Raw genomic sequence first — 26460 nt, forward strand, 5'->3', positions numbered from 1 at the left:
ACACTCACATGCCAAGAAATGGACACCAGGTGCATTCAGTGTTGAAAGGGTGAAAAAAAAGCCACTCAAAGAGCCTTCCAGGATTGGACCAGCTGCCTTATAGCAGTTTTTAGCCAGAGTGTGAAGAGTAAAACTAAATGCAAACCCACATCTCTTGAAAAATCACACCTCTTTGTTGATGGTTTTCCTGTATACTTGTTGCCATTAAGTCGGGATACTGATCCTACGGGTAGGTTTTTGTGTGTTTTATGTAAGTTCAAAGCACCACAAGTCCAATAGGAATATTTCTGGCATAAGGCACGTGAGTGATACAGCTGGAATTTAACTTGATTTGGATTGGACTTTGAAAATAACTGTACCTTGTGAAAACACTGTCTCCGAGGGCTCTTACTTAAAACTAAAGCATTTGGCAGGGTTATTTCAAAGAATGAATTGGGTAAAGATGCACTTGGTCTCCATTTCTTCCTCTTCACTCCTTTGTCACATAATAAACTCATCTTGCATGACAACATGGACACTCTTGCCTGCATTACTGTATTATATAAGAACATAATATTTGCTCATATCTTTAGATATATCATTTTTCTGCTATTATTCTCTTCCTTCACATTGCTCATTAAAGTTTACAGAAATAGAGTGCTGCTATATGCAGTCTTCAAGGCCAAGTCCTCAGCCCCAGTTGCTAACTTAACCATCGTGCAACTTAGGTGTAAATGCAATGTGACCAGGTTTTTTCTGCAGAGCCGAGCACGGTAAGTACAGCAGTTGCATGTTAAGTTTTCTCAAATCCACTTTTCCTGCTAGAAACATTCTATCAGTGTTTACTGCAGCATGTAGCATTCAGCAGAGGTGGTTTAATTCTTAATTTAGACTTTATTGGGTTTTTCCTAGAAGTTTCACCATTACTGAGGAAATACAAAGCAGTTAAGACAAACACGGCACTTTTTAAAGTGATTTTAAGTGATGTTGTGCTAAGTCACTTTACTGATACTACTAAGAAACTATTGAAAAGGAAGGTAATTGATAGTAGAGTAGTTTTAATAACAATTAATTTCTTTTTTCTTATGTAGTTTAGGTCAGCAGCATGAGAAGTTTGAGAGACTTAAATTGTGATTGCTTTGGTGTGAAGAGGGAAATTCATACAACTCAAAAGAGCTTTAATTTCACGTGAAGCTGTGAGGTTGAGCTCAGAGTTGAGCTCGAGACATTAAACCTCACTATTACAGACTAGTCCACACTGTTTAGTCTCCCTTAGGTTAAAACCAACACATGGATCTGTGAGTAACAGTGCCGTAGTTTGTAGATTGGTGGAGTCACCATCCCTGTAGATGTTTAAAAGACACACAGCTGATGTGCTGAGGGACATGGTTTAATGGCAGGCTTGGCAGTGTGAGGTCAGTGGTTGGACTTGATGATCTTTAAAGGTTTTTTCGAACCAAAACAATTTTATGATTCTGTGAATTGACCGGAGGCATCTGACCTGACAAACAAGTAGATTGTGCTCTAAGTTCACAGAATGACAGGAAAAAAAATTACAGAAGTCATTTGCATCTTCCCACGGGTTGTGCTCCTGCAAGCTGCTTCCCCAGACTTCATTTCTTTGGCAAGCTAAACAGGGACTGGAACGTGTATAAATTTGGGGTCCTGAATTTAGTGGGCTTGTGAGCCCTGCAGGTGAGGATACTTGGACTGAGGTTGGCCCCAGACACTTGGCTTTTCCTAGAAGTCAGACAAGGTTACACCTATGTCATCCTTGAGAGAAGGACCAACTAGATCATCTCCTTGTCTTGATTTGTGCAATTAGTTCTAGCTGTGCAAAAAGAGGGAAGACTGATTGATTTGGTGAACATACTGGGATTCTGTTTAGGTAACTTGGTTTTCAGCTTGTGTAGCTAGCTGTTGATCCTTTCCTTACTGTCTCAGTTGCTTCCCTGGTATCTTTGAGGCTATCAATTCATTTTTGGTCCTCTACAAGAGCAAGACACTGGGTTTAGACATCTCTGAGTTCAAGAACAAAGCTCTGCAAGATGATATTCATGAGCCGGGAGTAGATTGGGATTATCCAAAGCTCTTCTCACTGAGGACAAAGATCTGTTAGGCAAATCAGCCTGTTGTTCTGAAACACTATAGACAAAGAAAGGGAAAGAGCTTGAAAAATCAGAAGAATTATATTCCTAAAATGTAAAATAGATCAGCCTGCATCTGAGCTGGGTGTAGGGAATGAGCAGTTTCCACTCATCCATTGTTCCTTGGCTTGCAGCATATTTATGTGTACCACTTAATGGCCCATATTCACTGTATAGATTTCTCACAGCCACATGCAACACACCAGGTTAAATCTAAAACCTTCTTGCCCTTTGTTTCTGAAAAACTGATTCTGTTCCCCAGGAAAGGAACTAGATCAGTGAGACAACTTCCATTTTGCTTCAGCATCTATGAATTTCTTCTATTAAGAGCCAACTGATGGCACAATGTAGAGAAGTCTTTTTTGTGGGGATTGAGTCTAAAGCAATCCAGCTTGTGCACCATAGCAAAGGAAGGCAGAGTTTCTTCCAAAAAGAAGGGCATGGACTAAAAAAAATAATCTTTTACATACCAGTAAAAGTCCATTTTCTCATGGATATTGCAGCCAGCAAACGCTCAAAACAAAACTAAATGCTTTAGGTTAGAGAAGTCTGCTGTGCCTTAATGGGAAAGTATCCAGGCATATATACTTTATAAAAAAATAGACACAGCTAGACATAAAGTGCTTTTTTAGTGTTAAAAAAAACCCACAACAATAAAACTCCAACCTAGGAAAAAATACTGATGCAGTATTTTAAGAGATTCCTGATTACTCTGATTTTTTTACCTTTATAACTGGTTTTCTGTGCTCTAAACAAGCAACTTCTGGCACAGACATGCCAGTGTTGAAAGATGTGAAAGAATACTCCTGCATCAAGAAATCTAACAAAAAATTGCTTAAATTGCAATAACAGAAATCAAGAAGAGAGTTTTAAACTATAGGCATAGCTAAGCAGTCACATAGATTATCTGGCTTGCTTCTCGAAAATCTCTAGAGTTGGACATTGCAAAACCTTCTTAAGCAAGAGTGATTTGGTCCTGCCTTGCAGCACAGGCAGGACCAAACATGACCTGTGGCAACACATTCCCAAATTTTCTTTTACTCAGATTTCTAAACTGTTCAGACACCTTTAGATATGGAATCTTAATGAAGTGGACCATCAGCCTTTCTGGGCATGTCTTGCACAACGTTCAGACTTCAAAACAAGCTGTTGTGATATCTCAGTTGGTAGAAGGCAGTAGATGTCCTGTTAAAGGGCTGTCATCTGTTGATGTCGGAGTTCATCTTCTCCTTAGAAATTTCAGGGTGTGAGGAACAGCAGATCAGGAGGACAGACTCACATCTCTGTGTATTCACTTGATGTTCATCCTCAGAAAAGAAAGATCCTAAGGACACTTTTTATTTCAGCAGTTAGACTGCATTAAATAGCAAAATGATACATGTGGGGAAGAGGAGGGGATATGCTATTGTTTTCCTCTTCTGCCACAAACAGAATGTCTTTAGAAGTTCCTTAGACTTCTGTCTTTTCAGAGAGGAGATTTTTCTGCTTTTTTTTTTTTCACTGCAGAAGTTTCAGGGTAAAGGAATACACATTTTCCTGTGTTCATGCAAGCACTGCGATGTTTTCTGTCTCTCAGCAGCGATTTTGAGACAGTTTAAAAAATTGCTTGGCTGTTTTCATGTCAAATTCAAGCTTATTGAGTCTTTAAATATCTGTAGTTTAGTGACTTGAAAAGTGTTTCATTGTCTACAAAAATTATCTTCTGTCTTCTTGAATGTTTGGTTGCAAAACATTTCCACCTTGGGGAAGACAACAGCTTGAAATGTCTGCTACTGTAGTAAGGATACGTGATAACTTCCTTGGCTATTTATTAAACATCAATTACTCTAAAACTGTCCCTATTAAAGGACTTATGTTCAACAAGCAATGAAGCCTCTGCATGTAGTATATACTACTTGCTGTGCATGACCCTGTCCACATATCTCTAGGAAGTGAAGAAGTGTGCAAGGAATAAATAACCATTTTTCCAAGCACCCTGCTTAGATCCGAGTGTTTTGCCCATGTAGGCAACTGGGTTGTCCCATGCACAGCAGAGAGTTAAGGAAGATTTTGGGCATACAGGACACAGCTCCCATCGTAGCAACCTCTTCTTTTGCCCTTTACTTACTAGCTGGGACAATGTGTCCCTAACACAATGTGCATGTGTGGGAGGAGGAATTAGTAGGCTTGAGCAAACAGCATTACTCATAAGGGTGATGACTCTGTGGTAGAGAGGTAAGACTTAGAAGACGATGGGTACATTGACATCCTTGGCACCCTCATATGCCCAGCATGTGCTGTGACATGTACATGCTCCTCCTTGCTGTAGTCACTGCTAAGCTATGGCTGTGCTAATTGCCTGTGGGTGAAGAGCCAAGATAGAAACGTCTTTTCTCATGTGCTGCTTTAGGTATTGCTCGTAAGAGCCCACGGACACCGCTCTCAGATCTCCAGGGAGTCAATACGATCAACGAGAGGACCCAGCGGTAAGTCTCTTGCTTTTATGCTGGCACAAGGAAATCCAGGCTGGGACAGCACTGTCTATTGGTATAAGTTATTCTATTAGTGTTTCTCCGAGCTTGCTTATTAATTTTGTCTTCTCTTTGTTCTTTCTCTGCTATGTGATCATATCTAAATATCTTTACCTGAGTAAACAGCAAGCAGGGAGAGACAACTTTCCTGTGTCAAAAGGCAGCAATTGTAGGTGGTGTGGCATGAAGGTGCTAAGAAGCTTACAAAAGAAATAGATGAATGAATGTGCCACTGTCAAGGAAATAAACATTTGCCAAAGGTCTTTCTGGTGCAGTAAACCCAACCATGTGTTTGGGTGCAGAACTGCACACAAGCAGCCTGATGGTGGCTCTGGATGCCACTGAGGACCTGGGAAGTTATGGGGCTTGATATGGTACCTTGTCAAGTGTTCATTTGTTTTTAAGGGAAAGAAGCATGTTAATTCCAGAAAAGTTCTGTTTTTAAAGTTTTTATCTAGTTTTATTTTTTTTAATCCTTACTTGAAGGTTCTGACCAAACAACTACTTAATGAGACCTTTTTGAGAGGTTAGGTCTATGACTTGAGATGGCAGATCTATGCCTCTTCTGCAAAAGGTTTTCCAAATCCATTTCAGAATTAAATTGCTTGTGAAGCAAAATGTCTTCATATCAAAGGGCTATCTGGACTCTGATCTTCCTCCTTTTTTTCTAGCTTTTGTTCTATCCCCCTGCAGATGCCAAAAAGTCTAATTATCCAGATACCACCTCTGAAGGAGTATGGTGGCTTTCTGCTTCCTTCTGAGCAGATGTGTGGAGCTGGGGAGCATGCTAAGCACCTAAAATGATTGCTTGGAGATGTAGACATCCAAGTGTAGCTTCATGACTACTCTGAGCTACTTGAAGTTCAGAAAAAGTTGAGAGCATTCTGAGACTGTATCTTGAAACGTGTCCGTCAAATCCTGTGTAATGGTCTTTGCATCTCAGTGAGCTTCCTTTATACATAAAATAAAATATCCTCCAAATATATCATTACACCTATTTTTTTACTGGCTTTAATGCCAAATGGCCAAGACAGAAATTAGATACATGTTGTTCCTGTTTTTTTTTTCTAGGGGAACAAAAGTGGCTTTTGTTGTTTGTCTTTGCTCACCACATGCCCTCTGATTGCCATCAGGACTAGAATGTTCCTCTTGATGTGACTTTCTTCTCTTTAAGAGTGGTAGTAGCATCCTACTGAAGGACAACTGAATATTCTCATATGATTACAAGTTGGCTCATTTTCAGTGGTCAGAGAGGATATGATTTGCATTAAATTATTGGACTGAATTCATAAATCGGTGCCACTTCTTAAGTTTGGGGAGAAACCTGGCTTGTGCAAGCAATCTCACCCTGTTGTGGGAAGATGATGCAACCTTGGTTGTCCTCACATCACTGTTTCTCACCCCTCCCATTCTTTCTCCTGATACTATAGCTGCTACAGCTCTAACTTGTTGGGTTATGACCATAGTAGCTACATGATGATGTTTGAGGCAGAGAAGGTTGGTGTCTCCAGAGGTGACGTTCACTGTTTCTAGCATCTGGTTGTGCAGGTTTCCCTAAACATGGTGTAACTTTGTCCCTGTTGGAAGATCTTCCTGTATAGATAAGAGAAGTCCTATGGTTTCTCTAGCAAGCATTCAAATCTGATACTGGTTTGTGAAGAAGACCTATGGGATGGGGGTGGGATTCTTGACTGTAGAGCTCCAGGGGCACTGTGGTGTGGCTGCTTGGGCTGCTGCCATTTTCATAGCCCAGTCCCAATTATCTCAGTGAGGGGCTCTTGTAAAGGCAGGGAAACTCCCATCCCAGGTAATAAGAGGAGTGTATTTGTTTACTGTGGAGTTCAGCATGTGGTCACCTCTATTTCTTTGGCTTAACCCAAGCCAGAATAGCATACAAGTTGCCTTAAACAGACAGGATCAAGGGCAGCAACAACTGTGTCTTCCTTTTGTCATCCTCAGCAATTATATCTTAACAACAGGATCAGGACAGTTAGTTTATTCCCTTTACTGATATATTTGCAGAAAATGTATTTTTGAAGCTATCCTAGCTCCTGTGTTCCTCCTGGTGTGGTGCTTCAGTAACATGGTCCATGATCTCTCTTGGGCATCATCAGCTATGGGTCCCCAACATCATCTGTGCTCTTTCCTTCTGAAAGCACAAACTGGGTCTCTCATAGGGTCTGTAAAAACCAGCCTGTGCTTGTGAAGTAGGGATATCTGAAGTTTTGATATCTTTCATTGTGGATGATTTTGATCTGAAGAGTCATATTACACTTGATAAATGTCGATATTCTATTTAAATTACACTTGTCCAGCAAGAAGGGATAAATACAGGGATGAAGGTAATTTGTATAGAAGAGAGATTTACTTCAACAGCTTTCCAGCAGATAGACTGGCAAGTAATTGATGGAGTTCAATTAAGTAGGAATTTGCTTTCAAAGCCATCTCATGATCATGCGGTCACTGATAAGTCTGCATTGTACATCCAGCCCACATGATAGCCCAGGGCCTGCTTCTAAAAGCAAATTTGAGGCATGACATCACACAGGAAGTCATTGCAGAGGATTTAGCAAGCCAAGTGCTCTCTGATCTCAGAAGAAAGCAGACAAGTGGTTTGCACATGCTGGGGTTGGGGGGGGGGGGAGGCAGTTGAAACCGGGGTTCAGCAGAGCATTGGGAAGCCAGAGTGCCTTCCAAGTTCCTTCACTGTTGAGTGATGAAAGCCGTGCCATCACTAACCAAAGCTGCTTGGACTGTCTGTTTTCCTGCTGCTTTATGTTCACTGATGAATCTGGTTTATGTGCAGTGATGTCTCAGTGGCGTGCAGGAAAGCAGGTTTTGATCAGACTGCCTTGAAAGGCTGGGCTTGGTGAGAGGATTGGCTTCCCAAGTACCAAAAAGACTGTGTCAGCCACCATTCACATTCATCTGTCCAAAGGTGTTTGTAATAGACAAAACTGATGGTTTATATCCTTTTTTTCCAAAACCTCATGGGAATTTCTGGAGTTTTCTGTTCTCTAGCCTTGTCCAGAGTCCATCTATCTGCAGCCAGTCTCAAGCCTGAGAGTGTGCTGAGGTCAACCAGGATTAACGATGGGTTGTAGGTCCCAAAAATTGCCATTCAGGTTTAGTGGTATCTGTCAACTGGTGATTTTTATTTTTTCTTGCTGCAAATAGGAGGTTGTTGATGGATGGAACCTTAGCTGTAAAGAGAAAGAAGGTGGACAGGAGAGATCACCTGGCGTCAGTGATCTTAAAGGTCTTTTCCAACTGAAAAGATTCTATGGTTCTGTGATATTAAAGCCTTCCTCGAACTGAATAGGACGCTTAAAACGAGCAGGTGCTGGAGTGCTCAGCCAGAGGTTTATTCTGCTGTGACTCATCCTTTCTTTTAAAAGTGATACAGGTCAAAACCCTGGTTTAATGAGCCTGGTGAGGAATGTGGAAAGCTCTGTGACAAGGCAAGTGCACTCCAGTGTCAGGTTGTTCCAACAGTCGCACTCCAGGCTTTGAGCTGGCTGAATGAACAATATTACATGCTTTTAATTTTTAATTTCCATGTGGCACTTGATATTTGCCCTTCCTCCAAATCAAGACTAAATCCAAGGGCTGCCTTGATACTAGACCTTAGATGTAACTAGTGATAGAGGTACCATTTAAACCAATATTTTCTTCATTATCCTCATGACAAGAAGATCGGTGCTGCATCAAGTTTCTTTTCCCCCTGTCTGAGATAGCTTGGAGGAGGGAAGGGATTACAGACCTCTACGTCCTTCCTTAGGTGACTTTTATTTTGTGTGATGATTTCTGCAAAATTTTTAAAAAACCAACAAACCACTAAAACTCCACCACCAGACCAAAAGTATTGTGGCTGAATATAGCCCAGGTGAGGCTTTCATAACCCCAGACACCATAGGAAGACTCCTGAACTCTGGAAATTATTTGCCCTAATGGGAAGTTTTGTGGAGTATCCGTGTCCCATCATCCAAGGGAAGATTTTAGTTGCTCTTCCTATTCCCTTCAGTCTTCCTGTAGCCAGGTAAGCATTACTGGAAACCAAAGCTGCTCTGTTGCATGGCAGAGAGGACCCAATTGGGCAAGTGAGATCAGGTCCCAGTGAGTGATTCTAGGCCAAACCATTGGTCCAGTTGGGGCTGGCATCTTTTATTTGTGGCAAGTAATTAGTTTATGGCAAATGGTATTTGCTTTTTCTTTTCCTAATGAAATGCTTGCATGAATCAGAGAAGGGAGAGTCAGCACTGATGTCATCTAAAGTTGTGACTGTTAATGGTGCAAGGCTGATGTCAGAGGTCATAGTCCTTCCGACCACCAAAATGTCTGCAGACTCAAGCCTTGTGCTGGGAGAATGGGAGTTGTTACTCTTCTGATGATAGTTTTCATCCTTTTATGAATATTAGATTGTTAAAAGGTGCTTAATTAGTCCATCGCTTCATGCGGTGCCTGGCATCACCACTTTATCCAGAGGAAGCAGATTTACAGTTCAAAGAATAAGCAGTCACTTTCTACTGCCAGATCATTTTATGATCTTATTTTGTCATAGAACCAGGATCTTTTAAGTCTTCCTAACGCTGCACAATGTTTGCTCCTGCAGTGATGCCTACGCGGTCGGCTGGAACGGCCGGATGGGGATGCGGCACAGCAGGCTCGCCAGCACCGGCGCCTTCCTAGACAAGGACGGGATATTCATCAGCTCAACCAACAGCAAGCTGCTGGAGAGGGCCCACGGCATCCTCATGTCAGTGCCAAAGAAAGGGATTTGAGCTTTATTCCTGGAGTGTCATGAGCAGCGTGGGTAGTTAGAGGAATGTAAATAGCCTGAGTATAAAAATATCAGGGTTTCAAGTAGACTTGGAGACATTTCAGAGTTGGGTCAAAGCGGCCCCAGTGTGTTTTTTTCCTCTGATATATTGAATTCTTGTCATTCATTCGTAATGACAGCTGCGAGGAAGAGAGCAAAGGAATGAATCTGCTTGTCAGACCAGTCTCAAAAGATGACAGCAGTCATATTTTTTAACGTGGTATCAAAGTTTCTATTACAAGTTAGGTGGGGAAATAATGTCAGTGATTCATATTGCAGCCCCATCAAGAGGTTCAGTAAACATTGGAGTGGCTGGAGTTAACACAGGGTAGGAGAAAGCAGAAGGGTGGTCAGTTGGTTTGAAACACCACTCCTTCACTCTACCACATCATTTCCAGCATAACGATTCTCGTCAGTTCAACATCTTCCTCTCAAACCTTTGCCACTAAATCTGTAAAACAAGTGTGCAGCATGCAGAGTCAGCCCAATTTCCATTCAGGTTATAGGAGGCAGCTGAAGGGGGTTTGGAAGGGTTTGTTTCATAAACTCCTTCATTCTGCAATTGCATTTGTGAATTAACTTGAGCCATTTATTGTCTCCTCAGGCGAAATAAGAACTTCAAAGCCAAACCAAGTCTTCCAAAGGTGAGCGAGAAGCAGCATTTTCACTATGGTGCCCTGTGGGTTAAGGGTATAGGTACAGTGATGAGTGGGAGGAAGACCACTTGTGTTTACATAAAGACCTTGGTCAGCTCAGCTCTGTTCAAGGCCACTCAATATAAGTTTATATAATAAAACCAAGGGATTCCAACCCTGATTTGTGCAGAAAGAGTGCTGTATGAATGCTTGCATCCTCTTTTCTTGGACCTGCTCTGGCTCCTTTTCTCCTTCTCTGGAGAAGGAGTACGTATGTGCTGGTGAAGTCTAATAATTAAATCTCTAAACTAAAATGAGTGGGCAGGTCATGCAAGAGAGCTAGTACCTGATAAACAACAGGTCTGTCTAATGTTCAGTTTCCCTCCATCTTGTCTGCATTTACTGTTTTTGAAGAGATGCCAAGAGCTCTCTCATATCTAGAAGAATGATGCCTGTTGCAGTCCTTGCTGCTACCACATCAGTGGTTGGCAACAGGAGGAGCAAATTTTGGGTTTACTCCTCTTTGCATACCTGTTGCACCTGGAGAGGCACAGATACAATTAATTGATGAACTGATCATTAAGAGGAATCATTTGTCTACAGCCCTTAATGGGCAGGAGGGCCAAATTTCCCATGGTCAAAGATGCCCTTGGCAAGTCATCAGAGGAGCTTGGAGGAACACGATCTGGGGGATCTAGCTCTGACCAAATAGCTACATTTCAAGCCATCCCTCAGGGATGAGATTAAGTAGGGTGGTCACCCAAGGAAGCCCTGCAGAGGATAGAAAGAGGGATATATCAGATATCATGAAGATAAGATCTACTTGCTCTTGTATTTATCAATACCAAATGGAGACTCTGTTTCCACAGCATATGCTGGATGTGAAGTCCCTCAAGCACCTAACCAACCTGACGCTGCATGATCGCATTACCAAATCTCTCCTCCATCTCCATAAGAAGAAAAAACCACCCAGCATCAGTGCCCAGTTCCAGGTAATCCTCTTTGATAGAGAGAGGTGAACCAAAACCTGCTCCAGGGCCCCAGGGTGCCTGGGAGGACACTTGCAGGCACAATACTCTCTCATCCTCACCACCATTTAGCTCATGAATTCAGTGAAGGACGTGGCTTAGGAAGCTGGGAGACACCTTGTAGGTGGATATCAGGGGGGATGTTGGGATGGAGCGAGATGGGACCCTCACTGTCAGAAACACATAGAGGTGCTGGGGTGGAGGTGCTACAGTGTGTCCAGAGTTGAGCAATGGAGCAGGGGAGGGGTCTAGTGGGTGAGGGAGCTGGGGTTGTTTAGTCTGGAGAAGAGGAAGCTCAGGGGAGGCATGATCACCCTCTACAACTACCCGCAAAGAGGTTTTAGTGAGATGGGAGTCAGTCTCTTCTCCCAAGTAAGAAGTGATAGGACAAGAGGAAATGGCCTCCAGTTGCACCAAGGGAGGTTTAGATTGGAGATTAGGAAAATCTTTTTCCCTGAGAGGGTTGTTAGACACTGGCCCAGGCTGCCCAGGGACATGGTGTCCTCATCCCTGGAGGTATTGCAAAGCTGTGGAGCTGAGTTGCTGAGGGATGTGGTTTAGTGGTGGGCCTCGCAGTATGAAGTGAACGGTTGGACTTGATGATCTTAAAGGTCTTTTCCAGCCAGAAGGATTCTATGATTCTATGAGACATAAGTATGAACTGCAGAGCAGAGATGTTGGTGCATCCCTGTCCTCTGGTACTTCGCCTTTCAAGCAATCACATAATTTGGCACTTTCTCTGCCAAATCCAGAAATGACATTTTTACAGTCTTCTCACTTGCATTCAGCAACTGAAATTGAATCTGTTTGCAAGCCAGACAGAATGTGAATTTTAATAGGGATGGGAAGCTCAAAATATTGCTGCATTTTCTCCAGGCAGGCAGAGGAATTCAGAGGAAGGATCGATATGGCATTTGTTGTGATGTTGGCACTGTGTGCCAGCCTACTGTTCCTAGGAATAGCTGCAGTGAAAATAGTCCTCCAATATGAGCATTGGGGCCTGGAAACTGCCACAGACACAGGCACAAGCAAGTGCTAAGATTAGAAAGAATCTTTTCAGCTACCACTTGTTTTCTGAGCAAGTCTGGCTTGGCTTTTACTTGTAATTTTTTTGGTTTGGAGTTTCTTTTTGGAGATGTGGGTCATTTTCAGAAGATCTCTATGTGTAGATTTGTGTAAGATTAAGTAATTAAATATATAAATCCATTCATATAGAATTTGCAGAATGCATGTCTGTGTATATATACCTTAGTCTAGTCTAGTGGTACAGTTCAAATACACTTCTGCAGAGTTTCAATCATACAATACCATCAGGGGGCTGAACCAGGGATGTCTGGGAGTGAAATGCCTTCTCCAAACCTATTCACCCTTCAAACAAAACCCTGAAAAGCTTCATGGTGCATGATTGAAGTTTTAATATATATTTTTATAGCACATACGAATAAAAGACGACTGAAGACCATGAACGTCCACCCCTTGCCTCTATGTAGCAAGCAGATGATTCAAATACCCTTTTCCTTACACTTTCTGGTGTTCCCCAGCAATGATTTGACAATGTAGGAGCTGACCTGGGCCTACAAGACTTCCTTTTTTTTAATTTAAATGAATACATTTAAGTGGGAGGCAGCTCTGGTATGATTGCCTGCTCCTCCTCTTAGAAAAACCCAGCCCTAATTTCGTTTAACACTTGAAAGAGAGAAGCATTTTCTGGAGCGAGCAGCCTGGTGCGAGCCAGACAGACAGCTTTTTTTTTTATCAAGAGCAGGCTAATAAAATCACAGCACAAAGAACTGGGTCACAGGCAGGAAATAGAAATGTTTCCTACCATGGGATTTGGGGATTGGTTGGGTTTTGGATATTTTTTTGCTGATAAATACTGCCTTCTGGCTAATGGCTGAACAGGGGTCTTGCAGCTGTTCCATCTCCTGTTGATTTTAACCATGCATGTAGTTAAGAGAATCTACCAGTGAAACAATTGTAAGAGAGGATACTGTAAGAGCAGCAATGGCTTTTGCAGTACCACTGGTACCTAAACTGAAGCCTCCCTTTTTATCCCATATGCAGACAGTACCCTAGAGAAAAGAGTGCTGCCCTGCTTAGCATGGGGTGATGCCGAAACAGTTCATCGTGCACCAAAAGACTGGATACAGATGGTGAAAGAGTGGGTGGCTGGAAAGTTTTGCAGACAGAGCAAATGGAGCGGGTACAGGGGTTAATCCAGGGACCTTGAGTGTCCTTTTTGGATTCTCGATGACCATGGCCAGATGGCAAAGGATACCTGAACCATCTGCCATATGCAGGATGTTGCTGGCTGCTGATGAAGTGGAAATACCCCCTTGGTGCCATCTCATTTCCACCATTTCCAGTGCTGGGAATACTTTGCTAGCGAGGGCTCTTCAGCAAAGGGGACACAGGCAGGTACTGCAGCATCATTGCTGCCTGGTATTTCTAAACATGAAAGCTTTCCCATAATTGCACCTTTAAAATGATCAGGACTAGAAAAAAAAGGCTTCCTGCAAGCAGATCTGCAGGCGGAATGCTTTTTTCTAATAGACCATTTTTTTAACACGTACACTCAAAAATGTGTAACTCTGTTGATAGTAAATATTCAACAGAATATCTTTTACACAACTGAGTTTTAAATGATGTTAAAGTCAGGAGTAATCAACTCTGGAGCACTTTACTAATGCCATGTGTCGTCGTTTAGGCCCATCAAGGAACAAAGGCCACGATTAGCCTCGAGTACCGGAAGAGGCTGAGGATTGCTCGAGGGCAGGGAGGGCTTAATTGCCGCTTAAGGTTCAGGACAAAACAGACCAGGCCACTCGGTTTGGGGAAGAAAACAGAAAAATAATTTAATGCAAAATCAACCAAAACATAACCAAAGTGAAACAACCCAGAGTAATACATCAATGAAGAGTCCAACCAGCCTTTTTAAGAACACCTTCTTGCCACCCCTCCCCTCTTCCCGGGCTCAGAGCCCTGATCCCGGTGTTTTTACCTTGCCCCCCCCGAACGGTTCGGGGGGGCAGGCAGTGGGGGGTTCAGTTAGTCGGTTTCTGAGAGCTTCTGCCGTTTGTCCCTCCTCAGGACGGGTGAACTCCACACCACTCCTCCCTGCAAGTCCGTGGGGTAACCCACAAGCATGGCAGACTTGCACGGGCTGCTCCGATGCGCACTTATTCCAAAGGCTGCAGCTCCTCTGTGCCTCTCGTGTGGGGCTGCTCTGCGGCATGCAGGCTCTCCAGCACGGCCTGGGCCATGGCCGTCTCCCCACACAGTCCCTCGCCCGTCCGGGCTCACCCACACGGAGCTGTTGGTGGCTCTCAGTCTTGCCACGAATCTCCATAGGTTGCAGGGGCACAGCCTGCATTCTCGCCACGGCTTGCAGAAGGGTCTCCGGTCTACTGCTTCTCGTTCCTTCCTCCTTTTCTGGCTGAAGGGTCCGCGTGGTGGCCTCCATCTTGTATCACTCTCCACCTCCCCACTCGCATTTCAAATTCCCGTCCCCTAAATAGTGATCGCAGAGGCGCCAGATTGGCCCACCCGGGCCGGAGGTGGGTCTGAACCTAGGAGCCGGGGGAGGGTCTTCACTGCAACCCGCTCCCCCTGTTACCAAGCCAAAAGCTGCTCCCCGCTAAACCAGGACACCATGTCAGTGACGTGCTTGGCTATTTGAGACATTCAAAGTATTTATAGGGCACAGCATAAAAAATGCAGTCGAGGCACCCAGCCAGCCACACACTGACTCAGCATGCTCAGATTTTCAGTATGTTTTTATTCAAACAGCTTGTGCTTTGTTGCAAAAGGTTTGCCGGGTGGAGGAGTACCTCTATGTGACATCCCACTGGAGCAGCTGGCTGTCACAATGATGCCAGTATGAATTCATGTTTGTGGGCTAAGATTTGTAATAATGATGTGAATAATAATGATGCAAATAAGGAGAAATAGAAAATGTGAACCTGGAAAATGTGAACCTTGATCCTCAGCGATCGCAGCTGCATTTCAGCAGGAGGAATATGCTAGCATTGAAACTGTTCTTCTCTAAAAATGACCTATCAAGTATTTGGGGTTCACAAGACTTTAAAAATCGTTGCAAATTTCAGATGGCAAGTCATTGTAAATTCCAGCTCTCCCTTTGGCAAAACTGTCATTAAGAAAATTCATTTTTAGGCCAGCAATAAAGTTTAGGCAATTAAAAATCAGGAAGAAATGCTTTGTGAAGATATATTTGATAAAGAAAAACTGTATTTGTGTTTAAAAAAACATTGGTGATTGTTTGATCAAAGGTATAAATCCTTATGCCGGAGTTCCCACTTATGTCTAGAAGAGGCTTGTGGATGCAGAGCAGGATATGACTTCGGGCTCTAGTGGCTGATGTGAAAAGGTCGAACTGGGGATCTCAAAATATAGCCCAGCATTATATATATCTCTAGCTGGTTTGTTGGGCACAAAGAGAAAACCGGACAGATTGCTTAGGCTGAAACACTCCTGTTGGAGAACAGTTTCCCAACTGCCTAGTTTACTCAACATTTATTCCATTTTTGTTTTCCGATTTAAGCACTTGGATTTTCATTGTTCATCGTGATCTCTGTTTCCCGATTGAAGGTGTCTTCTCTGTTGTAGGCATCACTCAACAAGCTGATGGAGACCCTTGGCCAAGCAGAACCTTATTTTGTCAAGTGCATTCGATCCAATGCTGAAAAGGTAAATGCCATCCTGTGAAAGCAGCATTGCTAACAGTCATCTTGGAAGCGTTCTGTAAGTTTCTATGGGGGATAGAAAAGAAAGCCCCAAATCTAATTGACTTTTGAAGATATTTGTATATGAGCAATGGGAAGCGTGGATATTATCTCTTGAGCATTGCTCTTGATTGATTGCATCCGCTCTTCTGATTGTAGAAACTCATATGAAAAATATATGGTTTTCATTTAGATGAAAATTATATTGGTTTTAATAAGTGAACTTAACTCCTTTAAAGCTCCTGCCATCCATAATGGAGATTTACAGAGCTGTGAATTCACTTGTGCTGTTGCTGAGCCCTAAAGCTTCTTTAAAATAAAGTTTCCATAGGTAAAAGCAGATACTTTTGAACAAGCTGCATTATTCGAACTGACTCAGTGATGCATCATGTTTCTTGAATTTGACTTTCAGCATTTGCCTCCCAGCTAAGGATCCTCAGTTTAAAATGAAAGTTTCAGTGGTCGTACTTTCTCATGGATTAATCTGGAGTTTTACCCAGACATTTAAATATGAAACTTCATGCCTGGGAAATTATTTAATTGCTCAAAATCTTTACACATTAACTGGGGGGCCATATTTAATTCCAGGGCTCCAAAACCCCTTCGTGATAGCTATATGTATCTAGTTAGCTGTTTACAACTCTGTCTGGTGGCTGCTTGGAAGCAAACAGGATTCAACCCCGGTGAGATTAGTGCAGTTCCTGTGGAGCTGCCTTCCCTCCCTCCCCACCTCCTTCCCCAGCGTCACTGCCAATATGCATGCCATACAGATATGAAACATCTGCTCAATCCGTTCACCCATCCACACACTTAAAAGCTTCAGTGAGAGGAAATCACTTGCTCATTGTTGGCCTGTATTTTCCCCATCCAGTTGCCCCTGCGGTTCAGCGACAGCCTGGTGCTCAGGCAACTGCGATACACGGGAATGCTGGAGACCGTTCGCATTCGACAGTCAGGATACAGCTGCAAATACTCCTTCCAGGTTGAGCAAAATGTTTTCCATCTTTCCCATCATTGTCAGATCTGTCTGAGTGTTGCGGGCTCCTTTTTTTTAACAATGTAGTGAATGTATAGCTCAGGCAAGGCAGTGGAGGTATGAGGTGATGTCTGGCCTGGCACAGTCCTCTGCTTGCACTGCTGATTTCTAGCAAGCTGGTCTGGACCTAAGGGGAAGGCTTCAAGATCCTCTGCAGATAACAAGTCTTATGAGGAGAGATTGTTTAGCCTGGACAAGGGGAGGCTGAGGGGAGACAGAATCACACTCGACAACTCCCTGATAGGAGATTGTAGTGAGGTAGGGATCAGTCTCTTCTCCTAAGTAACAACTGAGAGGACTAGAGGAAATGGCCTCAAGTTGTACCAGGGGAGATTTAGATTGGAGATTAGGAAAAACTTTTCCCTGAGAGGGTTTTTAGATAGTGACAGAGGCTGCCTAGGGAGATGGTGGAGTCCCCGTCTTTGGAGATATTGCAAAGCTGAGGTGCTGAGGGACACTTTTTAGTGTGGGCTTGGCAGTGTGAGGTGGGAGGTTGAACTCGATGATCCTAAAGTGCTTTTCCAACCAGAATGATTCTGTCTTCATGAGTTTGGAACAAAGGCAGCATTTTTTGGTAACATGGAATTTTTGGGAAAAAAACTTTATCCAATTTGCACATGTCTTAGAAACACATGGGAATGGCATTCACCCTGTCATACCCGTGCTGACTGCACCACTTCAGGGGGATGATTGGCCCCTAAACCACTCAGGAGTTATCCAGCTTTTCCTGTTTTCTCTTTTCTTTGTGTTTGCCAGGTTTTGTGCATATGTCAATCCTTTCATGCTTTGCTGGTGCTTATTTGTTTCCTGCTAGCAGCTGCTTTTGGGCAGATGTCATGTCCTGTGCAACAGATATTTAGAAAAGGAAAACTGCTCATTTTTTTGCCACAAGCATGGATCCCAACCTTACTCTGGACGATCTCTCCTCTCATACCTCCTCCACTCTTTGAGTCCTTGCAGCAGGAGCCAATGGAGCATCTCAGAGATGCTTTGCAGATGCTGGTAACTGTATTATGTAGTGGCCCTTGCTGAACATTTTTTTGCTCGAGGTGACCCCATGGGTTCTGCAGAACCTTTCCTCCCACACTGAAAGGCATTTGAACATTGCTGGGTCCCTGCTTTGATGTGTTTCCCATCAAACCATAAATGGTGGACAAAACTAGGCTTTCTCCAGTCCATAAAATGCTCTCTGTCCTGCTCACTTGATAGATCCTGTGGTTCCATTGTCTATGGAGGAAAGGGACACAGCGGGATCCATCCTAACCAAATCTTGGGCTTTTTTTTCCCTTCTCAGGATTTTGTGAACCATTTCCATGTCCTTCTGCCACAAGGAATCAGCCCATCTAAGCACAATATCCATGATTTCTTCCAGAAAATAAAACTTGATCCAGACAATTACCAAGTTGGAAGAACAATGGTAAATGTTTATCCTCAGCTCAGACTTATATTTAAGATACAGAGAGAATATCTGCCTGCATTTCTGTAACGATACAGTAGTATCTTTATAGCCATTGTTTATTATTGGAACAATTTTTCTTCTGTTACCAGAAGCCAACAGCTTAAATGAAGCTTTAAATGTTAAGATGAAATCGTAAGAAACATAGTTGTTTTGTGTTAACCAGGTCACAGAACTGGTTGTAATGAGGCAGCCTTCAAAAAAACTGTCTATGTGTAGATGTAGCTTAATACAATCACTGTAGTTTTGCATCTGCTGAAGGGGAGCCAGTGTCTCTGTAATTCAGAGCTTGGACAGTCACAAGTTGCAGGTGAAACCACAAAAACCCATTAGAGGTGGCTTAACTGAAATCAGTGACTGAATAGCAGGTCGAGGGAGGTTCTTCTCCCTCTCTACTCGGCCCTGGTGAGGCCACATTTGGAGTTCTGTATCCTGTTCTGGGCTCCCCAGTTCAAGAGAAACAGGGAACTGCTGGAGTCCAGCGCAAGGCCACCAAGATGCAGAGGGAACTGGAATGTCTCTGTGATGAGGAAAGACTGTGGGATCTGGGGCTGTTCAGCCTGGAGTATAGAAGGCTGAGAGGGGGCTCTATCAGTACTAACAAATACCTACCTAAAGGGTGGGTGTTGAGAGGATGAGGCCAGTGTTTTTTCTGTTGTGCGTAGTGACAGGACAAGGGGTAACAGACACAAGCTTGAACATGAGGAGAAACTTCTTTGGTGTTCAAGTGAGGGAGCCCTGGCACAAGCTGCCCAGAGAGGTTGTGGAGTCTCCTTCTCTGGAGGTTTTCAAGCTTCCGTAGACACGTTCTTGGGCAACCTAATGGAGGTGAATCTGTTTTAGCAGGGGATTGGATTGGATGATCTCTAGAGGTCTCTTCCAACCCCTACCATACTGTGATTTTGTGACAAAATTGTGGTCTTGGAAACTTTTCATGGTAGTATTTTTGGGGGGTTTTGGCCAGGTTTTTGTGAAGGAACGGGAGCGGCAGCTTCTGCAGGACCTGCTTCATCAGGAGGTGCTGCGCCGGATCATGCTGCTGCAGCACTGGTTCCGCAGCGTGCTCTGCCGGAGGCAGTTCCTGAACTCAAGGAAAGCTGCAGTGATCATACAGGTAGGTGATGGTGCCTGATTTTGTTGCAAATTACGATCCTCGAATCCTCTGGATACAGCTGACGGGTAAAATCAGGTCTCCTCTCCAAGGAAGGAGCTTACAGTCAGATTTGTCTCCTAGTGCCATAATAAATTGGAAAAGAGGAAGACAGAGCTGGAGAGGTTGCATGAGGGTAGATGATGTCCCATCCCCATGCAACACCCATTACAAGGAACTTCCTGTTGTGTTTGCAGAGATTTTGGCGTGGTTACCGGAGCCGAAAGCAAGGCAAACCCTCCCCAGACCCTCTTGTCCTCAGCAAAGCTGTCGTCGTTCTCCAGACGCACTGGCGTGGCTTTGTGGAGAGGCGGAGGTTCCTGCAGATGCAACTTGCAGCCCATCTCATCCAGAGCTGCTGGCGGGAGTATGCCAAGCGGCGGCATGACGCAGCCACCAGCATTCAGGCAGCCTGGCGAGGACACCGTGCAAAGCAGTCATACGCAGCCCACAGGAGCAAGGTCCTCTGCTTGCAAGCGGCATGCAGGGGGTATTTAGCACGACAAAGGTAATGCTGTGGACCTCGGTTAAAAAAGAAAACATGTTCTGGTGATGCTCGTTGGGGAGGCAGGGGGCTGATGTAAATTTGGGCACTGCTCAGACTACAGTAAGAGGACGGTGTTCCTTTGTAGGATCCCTGACCCGATCCTGACCTGCCCTGATCTTTTGTTTGTCTGTGCTTTCTAACAAAGGGTTTTATTTAGCTGCACATCCTACTCTTAAGAGTAAGCAGAGCCTATTTCAGGTAGGAGTATGTAGGCAGTGGAAAGCTGAGACCATAAATACTCACAAGGTTGGCTTTTTTTTCCCTCTTGGCAGCAGCACCAGTTTAAGTAGCCTATTTTTAACTTGGATTGCCTTGCCAGTCTACTTGCTGCATCATCTCACAGGGACAGGAGATACTGGAGCCAGCCACTGTGAAGGGGAAAGGGTTTGCAGCCATGCCTTGGCATGCTGGTCATGGGGCAGGTCTTGGTTCCTTCTCCAGAGGTGTTGCCTGCCAAGTGTGGAGCACCTTGACATAGGGTGAAAGATTTGAGAGCTGCAAAGGGCTCTTGGCATAGGATGCAAGTCCCAGCTAGTTGTCTCAGAGGCAGCCCAGGCAGTATGGTGAAGATGGAAAAGCTATAAGGGTATGTGATGAGTTACACTCTTCTGGCTCCATCAGCTTACAAATGAGATAGACCAGGAATGAAAGCTGGAGATGCTGCCTTCAGCATGAGAGGAGCTTTCAGGTCCATTGAGGTGGTCCTTGAGTACGTGAAGTGGCAAGGAGCAGAAGGCTGAAAACAGAATGTGCACTCACATTTTCTTGCACCAGACGTGCAAGGATGGTGGCTTGATCTGCCAATAATGGTGAAGTGATAGTGGTGGTGGTGAGGGGATGTGAGCAGGCACAGGGGTACAATATGCTGATTTTCTACTTTCTTGCAGGTTTAGAGCTTTGAAAGAGCAGCAGGTAAAAGAGATGCAGCTGGAGAACGGCTTGCTGGTTAAAGAAGAGGATGGACTGGAGGCAGATGATGCTTTGAAAGTTAAGGGCTCCGACCCATCTAAGTGGGAGGACGGCTCATTTGAGGAGCGAGTGAGAGCTGTAGAGGAATGTAAATCATTGATGGAGAATAATAGGGTGAATCACATGGACCCACTGGATGCTTCTGCAAATTTATTACACAAAAGGCACGAGAGAGCCAGCAGCCAGAGCGGGATGAACACTGAAGAGGAGGTTGTTGTGAGAGAGCGACCCAAGTCACTGGAGGATCTCAACCAGAAAAAAGTGGTTCGTGCAAAAAGAGAAAGCCGGAGGATGCGTGAACTGGAACAAGCAAAATTTAGCTTGGAGCTGCTCAAAGTCCGGTCCACCAGTGGGCTGTCACCTTCAGAAGAGCGGCGGTGGTCCACTGAGATTGCATCTGAGGCACTTCATTCACCTCAGGGAACTCCGGAGAGTGAAAGCTCTCAAGGGAGCTTTGAGATGTTAAGCTGTGAAGATACCCCAAGTAATAAACTCATTTCCTTAGTTTTAGATGAGAAAAATGTGCAATCATTCCCTGCTGACTCCTTGCCTGGCAGTCCCCAGGCTCATCTGCAGAAGTCTTTCTGTGCAGCGGATGTGAACAGCAATTTACCCAGTTGCAGAAGGATGCCCTCAGACTTGGAGCTACCTGATAACCTTACCATGAAGGAGCATGTGGTTGGTGACCCCCAGAATGTTACACACAAGGCACATCCAAGAGACACCTTCCTTTCCAACAACCTGCCTACTTTCTACATTCCACCACAAGACAACATGAAGGCAAAGCTGATGGAGAATAACCTGAGAAACAACATAGTGGAAAGAGAGGAAAGGCCAGTTTCATTCTCTGAGGTCAGGAAGGATTCTGAGCCAGAGCAGGACAGAGCCTTGGGAGAGAAGGAAAAGTCCTCTACCAAGAGAGAGCAACAAGGGACAGCAACTGTAACACAGGCCCGTTCTCCAGACTCTGTCATCAAGAGACTGGAAAAGCTCAACGTGGAGAAGGAGGAACGGCAAAAGCAGCTTCAGCTGCAAAATGAGAGGGAGATGATGCAGCAAATCCGTCAGCAGAAGGAGATTCTAGACAGACAGCGCAAAGCCTTTGAGCAGCAAGGGAGGGTAGAGGCTTTGCAGAGGGATGAGCAGAGCAGAATGAAGGACCCCTCCCTCAAACCAACCAAAAAAGCAGACAGCCGACCTCAGTCAGTGCTCATCCTGCACCCCCAGAGCAGAGGGGAGCACAGCCCCGCCACAGCTGGGACTCCAGTCTCATTGGTAGACATTAAAGGTCTGACTGTTGGGACCAGGGGAAGCTCTCCAGCCCACAGTGCCCCCAGAGACAGACCTGTCAGCATGTTCATGGAGCAAAGAGAAGTTCACTCAGGATTGGTACTGGAACCCCAGTGCCATTCCAGACCAGCCCTGGATCCCAGGGACCTCCCAGGCAGCCACTTCTCAAGGACGGAGCGCCTTCGGCAATCCCGAATGTCCAACCAGGCCACTGAGGAGACAAGAGCAAGTGCTATGTTCTTCACACCGAAAGACAATCCCTTCAGCCTCCAGTGAGTAAAAAACTGTGCTTTCTCTGTAAGCTTCCTTCTCCATAAGGCTTCCTTCTCCATAGGCTTTTTGTTCTGCTAGAGAACATTTTATACAAAATGGTCCAGAAGATCATTTCTGAAGACTGTACAAAATCCGTAGCAAAACAAAGGCAGGTTTCTTGACCTTCTAACAATGACCAGGGATCAGAAGAAAAGCAAAAGAAATGGAAATATAATTTCTTGGTCTTTCATGTTGTCTTATGTAAGCCAGGAAAGATGATCATGGACATTAGCAAGTGAAGGGAGTTAATAGAAAGAAGATTGACACTGCTTTTTTTCACCCTAGGTGAACAGTGATAGGAGTTTATCTCTCAGGGTAAAAGGTAAAGAAAAAATTCTTGGGATTTTTTGGATGATCAAAGTAGAAGTTAATAGATAATGTGGAAAAAATCAGGAGTCTTCTTGTTTGCTGTATAATTAACACAGCTACCAAAACCATTCAGACAATTTTACCATTGCAGATTAAATACAGCAGCTATCTGGGCAGAGTTTGGGACAGGAAAACATTTTTGCCAGTGTATTGCTCACATATATAATTGGGTAATGGCCCCAGCAGTTGTTCAGTGCTGTCACATTGCTGAAATGCTGAATTGGTCCAGCACAGGTTCTAGAGAAGACAGCGACATCTTGGGACAATATTTACTCCCACTCCATCATGTTGCTTAAGTTGCCTTGCCTAATTTTGGAGATATTTTGACCATTTAGTTCAAAAAGGACATACCCCTCCCACCAAATCCTGCTGCGCTCTTTCCAAGGAAAATCTCCGCTGCAATGTTTACTCTTGATAACTCAAGGTACCTCCAAATGTAGTAGTCTTGTTGTTTGTGTGCTGTCGTGATGGGAGGAGATTCCCATTTAATTGGTGCAGGTTCTTTAACTAAGTCCAGACACAAGTGATGGGGAAAAGGAGCAGTCAATAAAAAAATAGCCCTTTGCCCCATGCCAGGGCCAGTGCATCCATCACACGTGGGCATGGTGAGGATTTAATTGGGAAGTGCTGGTAGAAGGAGTAAACTGAGCAAACAACTTGAGTGGGTGTATTTTTTAGTGCAACAGTAGGTGCAAAGTGAGGATGCTCCTCTTCTGAACCAGTTTGAATGAAAGGACCTGCAGGAGGTCTCGAAGAATTGGTTTGGAGATGAGTGTTTGGGAATAATCTTCCCCATAGAAATTTCTTTTAATTTCTTTTCCTGGTTCATGCACAGAACAAGCAACAGTAAGGAAAAAAAAAAAAGTAAAAAAAATCCTGTATTTTACTTTCTGTTCTGCAACTGAGCAATCACATTTGAGAATCCAGAAGTGAAAAGATGCCATCTGTCACCACCGTGATGGGTACAGTTGGCAAGCAGAATTTGTCCTTTGGTATTAGCTCAAATCCTGAAGAATTCCAAGCAATTCTGAAACCCCACAACCTCAAACTTTCATCTTGATTTGCCTAGGCTGCACACTTGTGTGCTCCCCTGAGCCAGGCTGGCACGGTGGGAAGGCTTTTAGGAGAAGACGAAACATCTCTATTATGTTATGTTTCAGCAGAGAAGCAAACCATCGGTGCTTTTCCAAGAGTGAACTAGCTAGGAAGCCGTTTAAGATGCCGGCATCTAGCAGGGGAGAGGTAAGTTGTGGCTTACTTATTTTTTCTTTTAATTGAACAAGGGGGAAAAACCCCACCTTATTCTGCCAGTTTTAACCTCAAGAACTTTGAAGAAGTGAACTGTAAAGTACAAGGGCTGTAAAATACAAGGGAAGGGGGATATCATGGTGCAGCAGCCTTCACATTTTCTCTTAAAATAAAAAGCTACTGTAACATTAATTTGTAGCAGTTCTGGATCAAAAAGAATCTCATGGTCTTGATGTCAGACACTGTCCAACACAGTCTTGTCTTGGTTTGGTTTGATGTACTTTTGGGTAACATCTATGACTGTCCCTTCTCATTGTGCTGTCATGGTTTTTGGTTTTCCTGGTCCTTTTTATTTCGCACTAGATATAACATTGTGTCCTCTCTGTGGGGCGCAATGTCACCCAGAGATTTCTTAAGGCTGTACTTGAGCTATGCTGTGATGCCAGACATCAGTAGAATCTCATTTTTGTTTTAAAAACCTTTTTGTTTTGTTTTGTTTTATCATTTGGTCAAGCAGGTTCCCAGACCGACCCATAAAAAGAAAGCCCGCATGGCGCGGACGCGCTCCGATTTCTTGACTAGATGTACTTTTGCTGATAGGGAGGGGGATACGGAGGAAGATGATTACGATGGCAATTTTGAATTCCTTCTCTCCTCTGATCAACCTCCTCACCCCGAGGTGGTGCCTGCAGTCCGGCTGGGGCAGGCCTGTTACAGTGACTCCGAAATGGTAATTTTTTCCAACGTGGTGGGGTAAATGAAAGGGAGTGAGCGGAGCTGTGGGAGCCTTTCTTTACTAACCTTAGTTGCACTGATCCCTCCACTGCTTCTTCTCCCACTTCCAAGGAGGCTGTAGATTCAGTGAACACAGCAGAAACTGATGCAAAATGGGGAAATCATTTGTATTTCTTGGCTATGGGGATATTTTTTGGCTTGATTTTATATCAGCTATGGTTTCCAAAGCTTTCCTGGAGCGTTGCAATTTGTATCGCACAGGTACCTGTTTTTGGGGTGGGGAAGGGAAACCTCAAAAGCCGAGTCCCCCTAGGATCTTTATGCAATAAAAATGATCTATGCATATCCACAGAAGAGACAAAAGAAAATAGTCTCCAAAAAGCAACAGACAACAAAGAAAACAGTGTAAATCTTGCACCTCCTTTTACTTTTGATTTTCTGTCCAGTGATTTTTCAGTCTTCGATTATCAGAGCAAGGATGGCAGACAGTGTCTTAGAGAAAGCAAAACCACGTAAATTGGACAATAAGAATATAGTGTGATCAAAATAGTGGAGTTTAAAACAAGCAAAACACCACCTTAATGGGTTTTTCATGTCCAGTAGGTGATCTCCCTTGGCAGGTCCATGGGCTGCAGCACTGGGCTATGTGAGCATCTCAGGCTTAATCTCACGCCTGGATAAGCTGCTTTCAGGAGTAGAAGAGGACACCAGCTTCTAGCCCACTCATAGTTTTTTCCTGAGGTGGTGGTGATATTCCTGTAGGAGTGTGAGTAAACACCAGGAATCTCCAAATTCCTGTCTCCAAATCATAGTCTCCTCCTGTAAGAGCTCAGGTGTAGTGCTGGGTAGAGCTGCCTTGCTCCTCTGCCCCCGTTACAGTGCTGATATGGAGCTGAGTATAAAACCCAAGAAAGCATTAAAACCAAAGTCAGTGATTTATTCTGTGCTACAGTGGTGCCATCTTGTGTGCCATGGGTGCCATGTGTGAGATCCTAAAATCTGCTTTTCCAAGAAAGGCAGATGGCGGAGGAGGGCTTTTTGTGACTTTTCTGTTACCAGCTTTTATTATAAAGGATAAATTTTCCCAGGATGATTTCCTCACTGGGAAAGGGCGGAGATTTACAAATTCCATGAATTTTTAAGGTTATTCTTGATAAATTTCAAGTGGTTTTGAGCCAGGAATACTCAAAACCTGATTGGAAGACACAGCTCAATGAACTAAGATGTCTTGGCTGCATCTTCACACATCTCGCTGCTTGTAGCTCAAGGAAGGGAGAATTTTATGTGGTAAAATGTAATATTTTACGTAGTGTGACAAAAGCCCTGGGCAAGAGCCCGCATCATACCTGGAAGGCTGTGCTGTGTTCCTGGAGACTACCCTCTCACAAAGCGTTAGGGGGTTTATTAGCTGTAGAAATCTTCCCCCCAGGGATGCTGAGGGTGCTGGGCTGGTGCTTGGCAAGCTCCATCCTTGGGAAGGACCTAGTT

General features: G+C 44.1%; 1 protein-coding gene across 6 annotated transcripts in view; it reads left to right on the forward strand.

Moving 5' to 3' along the window:
• The window catches only part of MYO9A (myosin IXA), a 198609-nt gene that overhangs the window by 152321 nt on the left and 19828 nt on the right, over positions 1-26460 (forward strand). For 4 of the 6 annotated variants that reach the window (XM_062000449.1, XM_062000454.1, XM_062000453.1 and 1 more), the window contains 12 exons: positions 4516-4591; positions 9249-9392; positions 10060-10099; positions 10960-11082; positions 15745-15825; positions 16732-16842; positions 18191-18313; positions 19317-19466; positions 19700-20010; positions 20937-22580; positions 24150-24231; positions 24752-24967. In XM_062000449.1, coding sequence (XP_061856433.1) covers positions 4516-4591; positions 9249-9392; positions 10060-10099; positions 10960-11082; positions 15745-15825; positions 16732-16842; positions 18191-18313; positions 19317-19466; positions 19700-20010; positions 20937-22580; positions 24150-24231; positions 24752-24967 — 3101 coding nt within the window. The remainder of the gene's footprint in view (positions 1-4515; positions 4592-9248; positions 9393-10059; positions 10100-10959; positions 11083-15744; positions 15826-16731; positions 16843-18190; positions 18314-19316; positions 19467-19699; positions 20011-20936; positions 22581-24149; positions 24232-24751; positions 24968-26460) is intronic. The other 2 variants (XM_062000451.1, XM_062000452.1) reach the window with 2 other exon arrangements.

Source organism: Colius striatus, chromosome 7 (assembly GCF_028858725.1).
Source record: "Colius striatus isolate bColStr4 chromosome 7, bColStr4.1.hap1, whole genome shotgun sequence".
Lineage (NCBI taxonomy): Eukaryota > Metazoa > Chordata > Aves > Coliiformes > Coliidae > Colius > Colius striatus.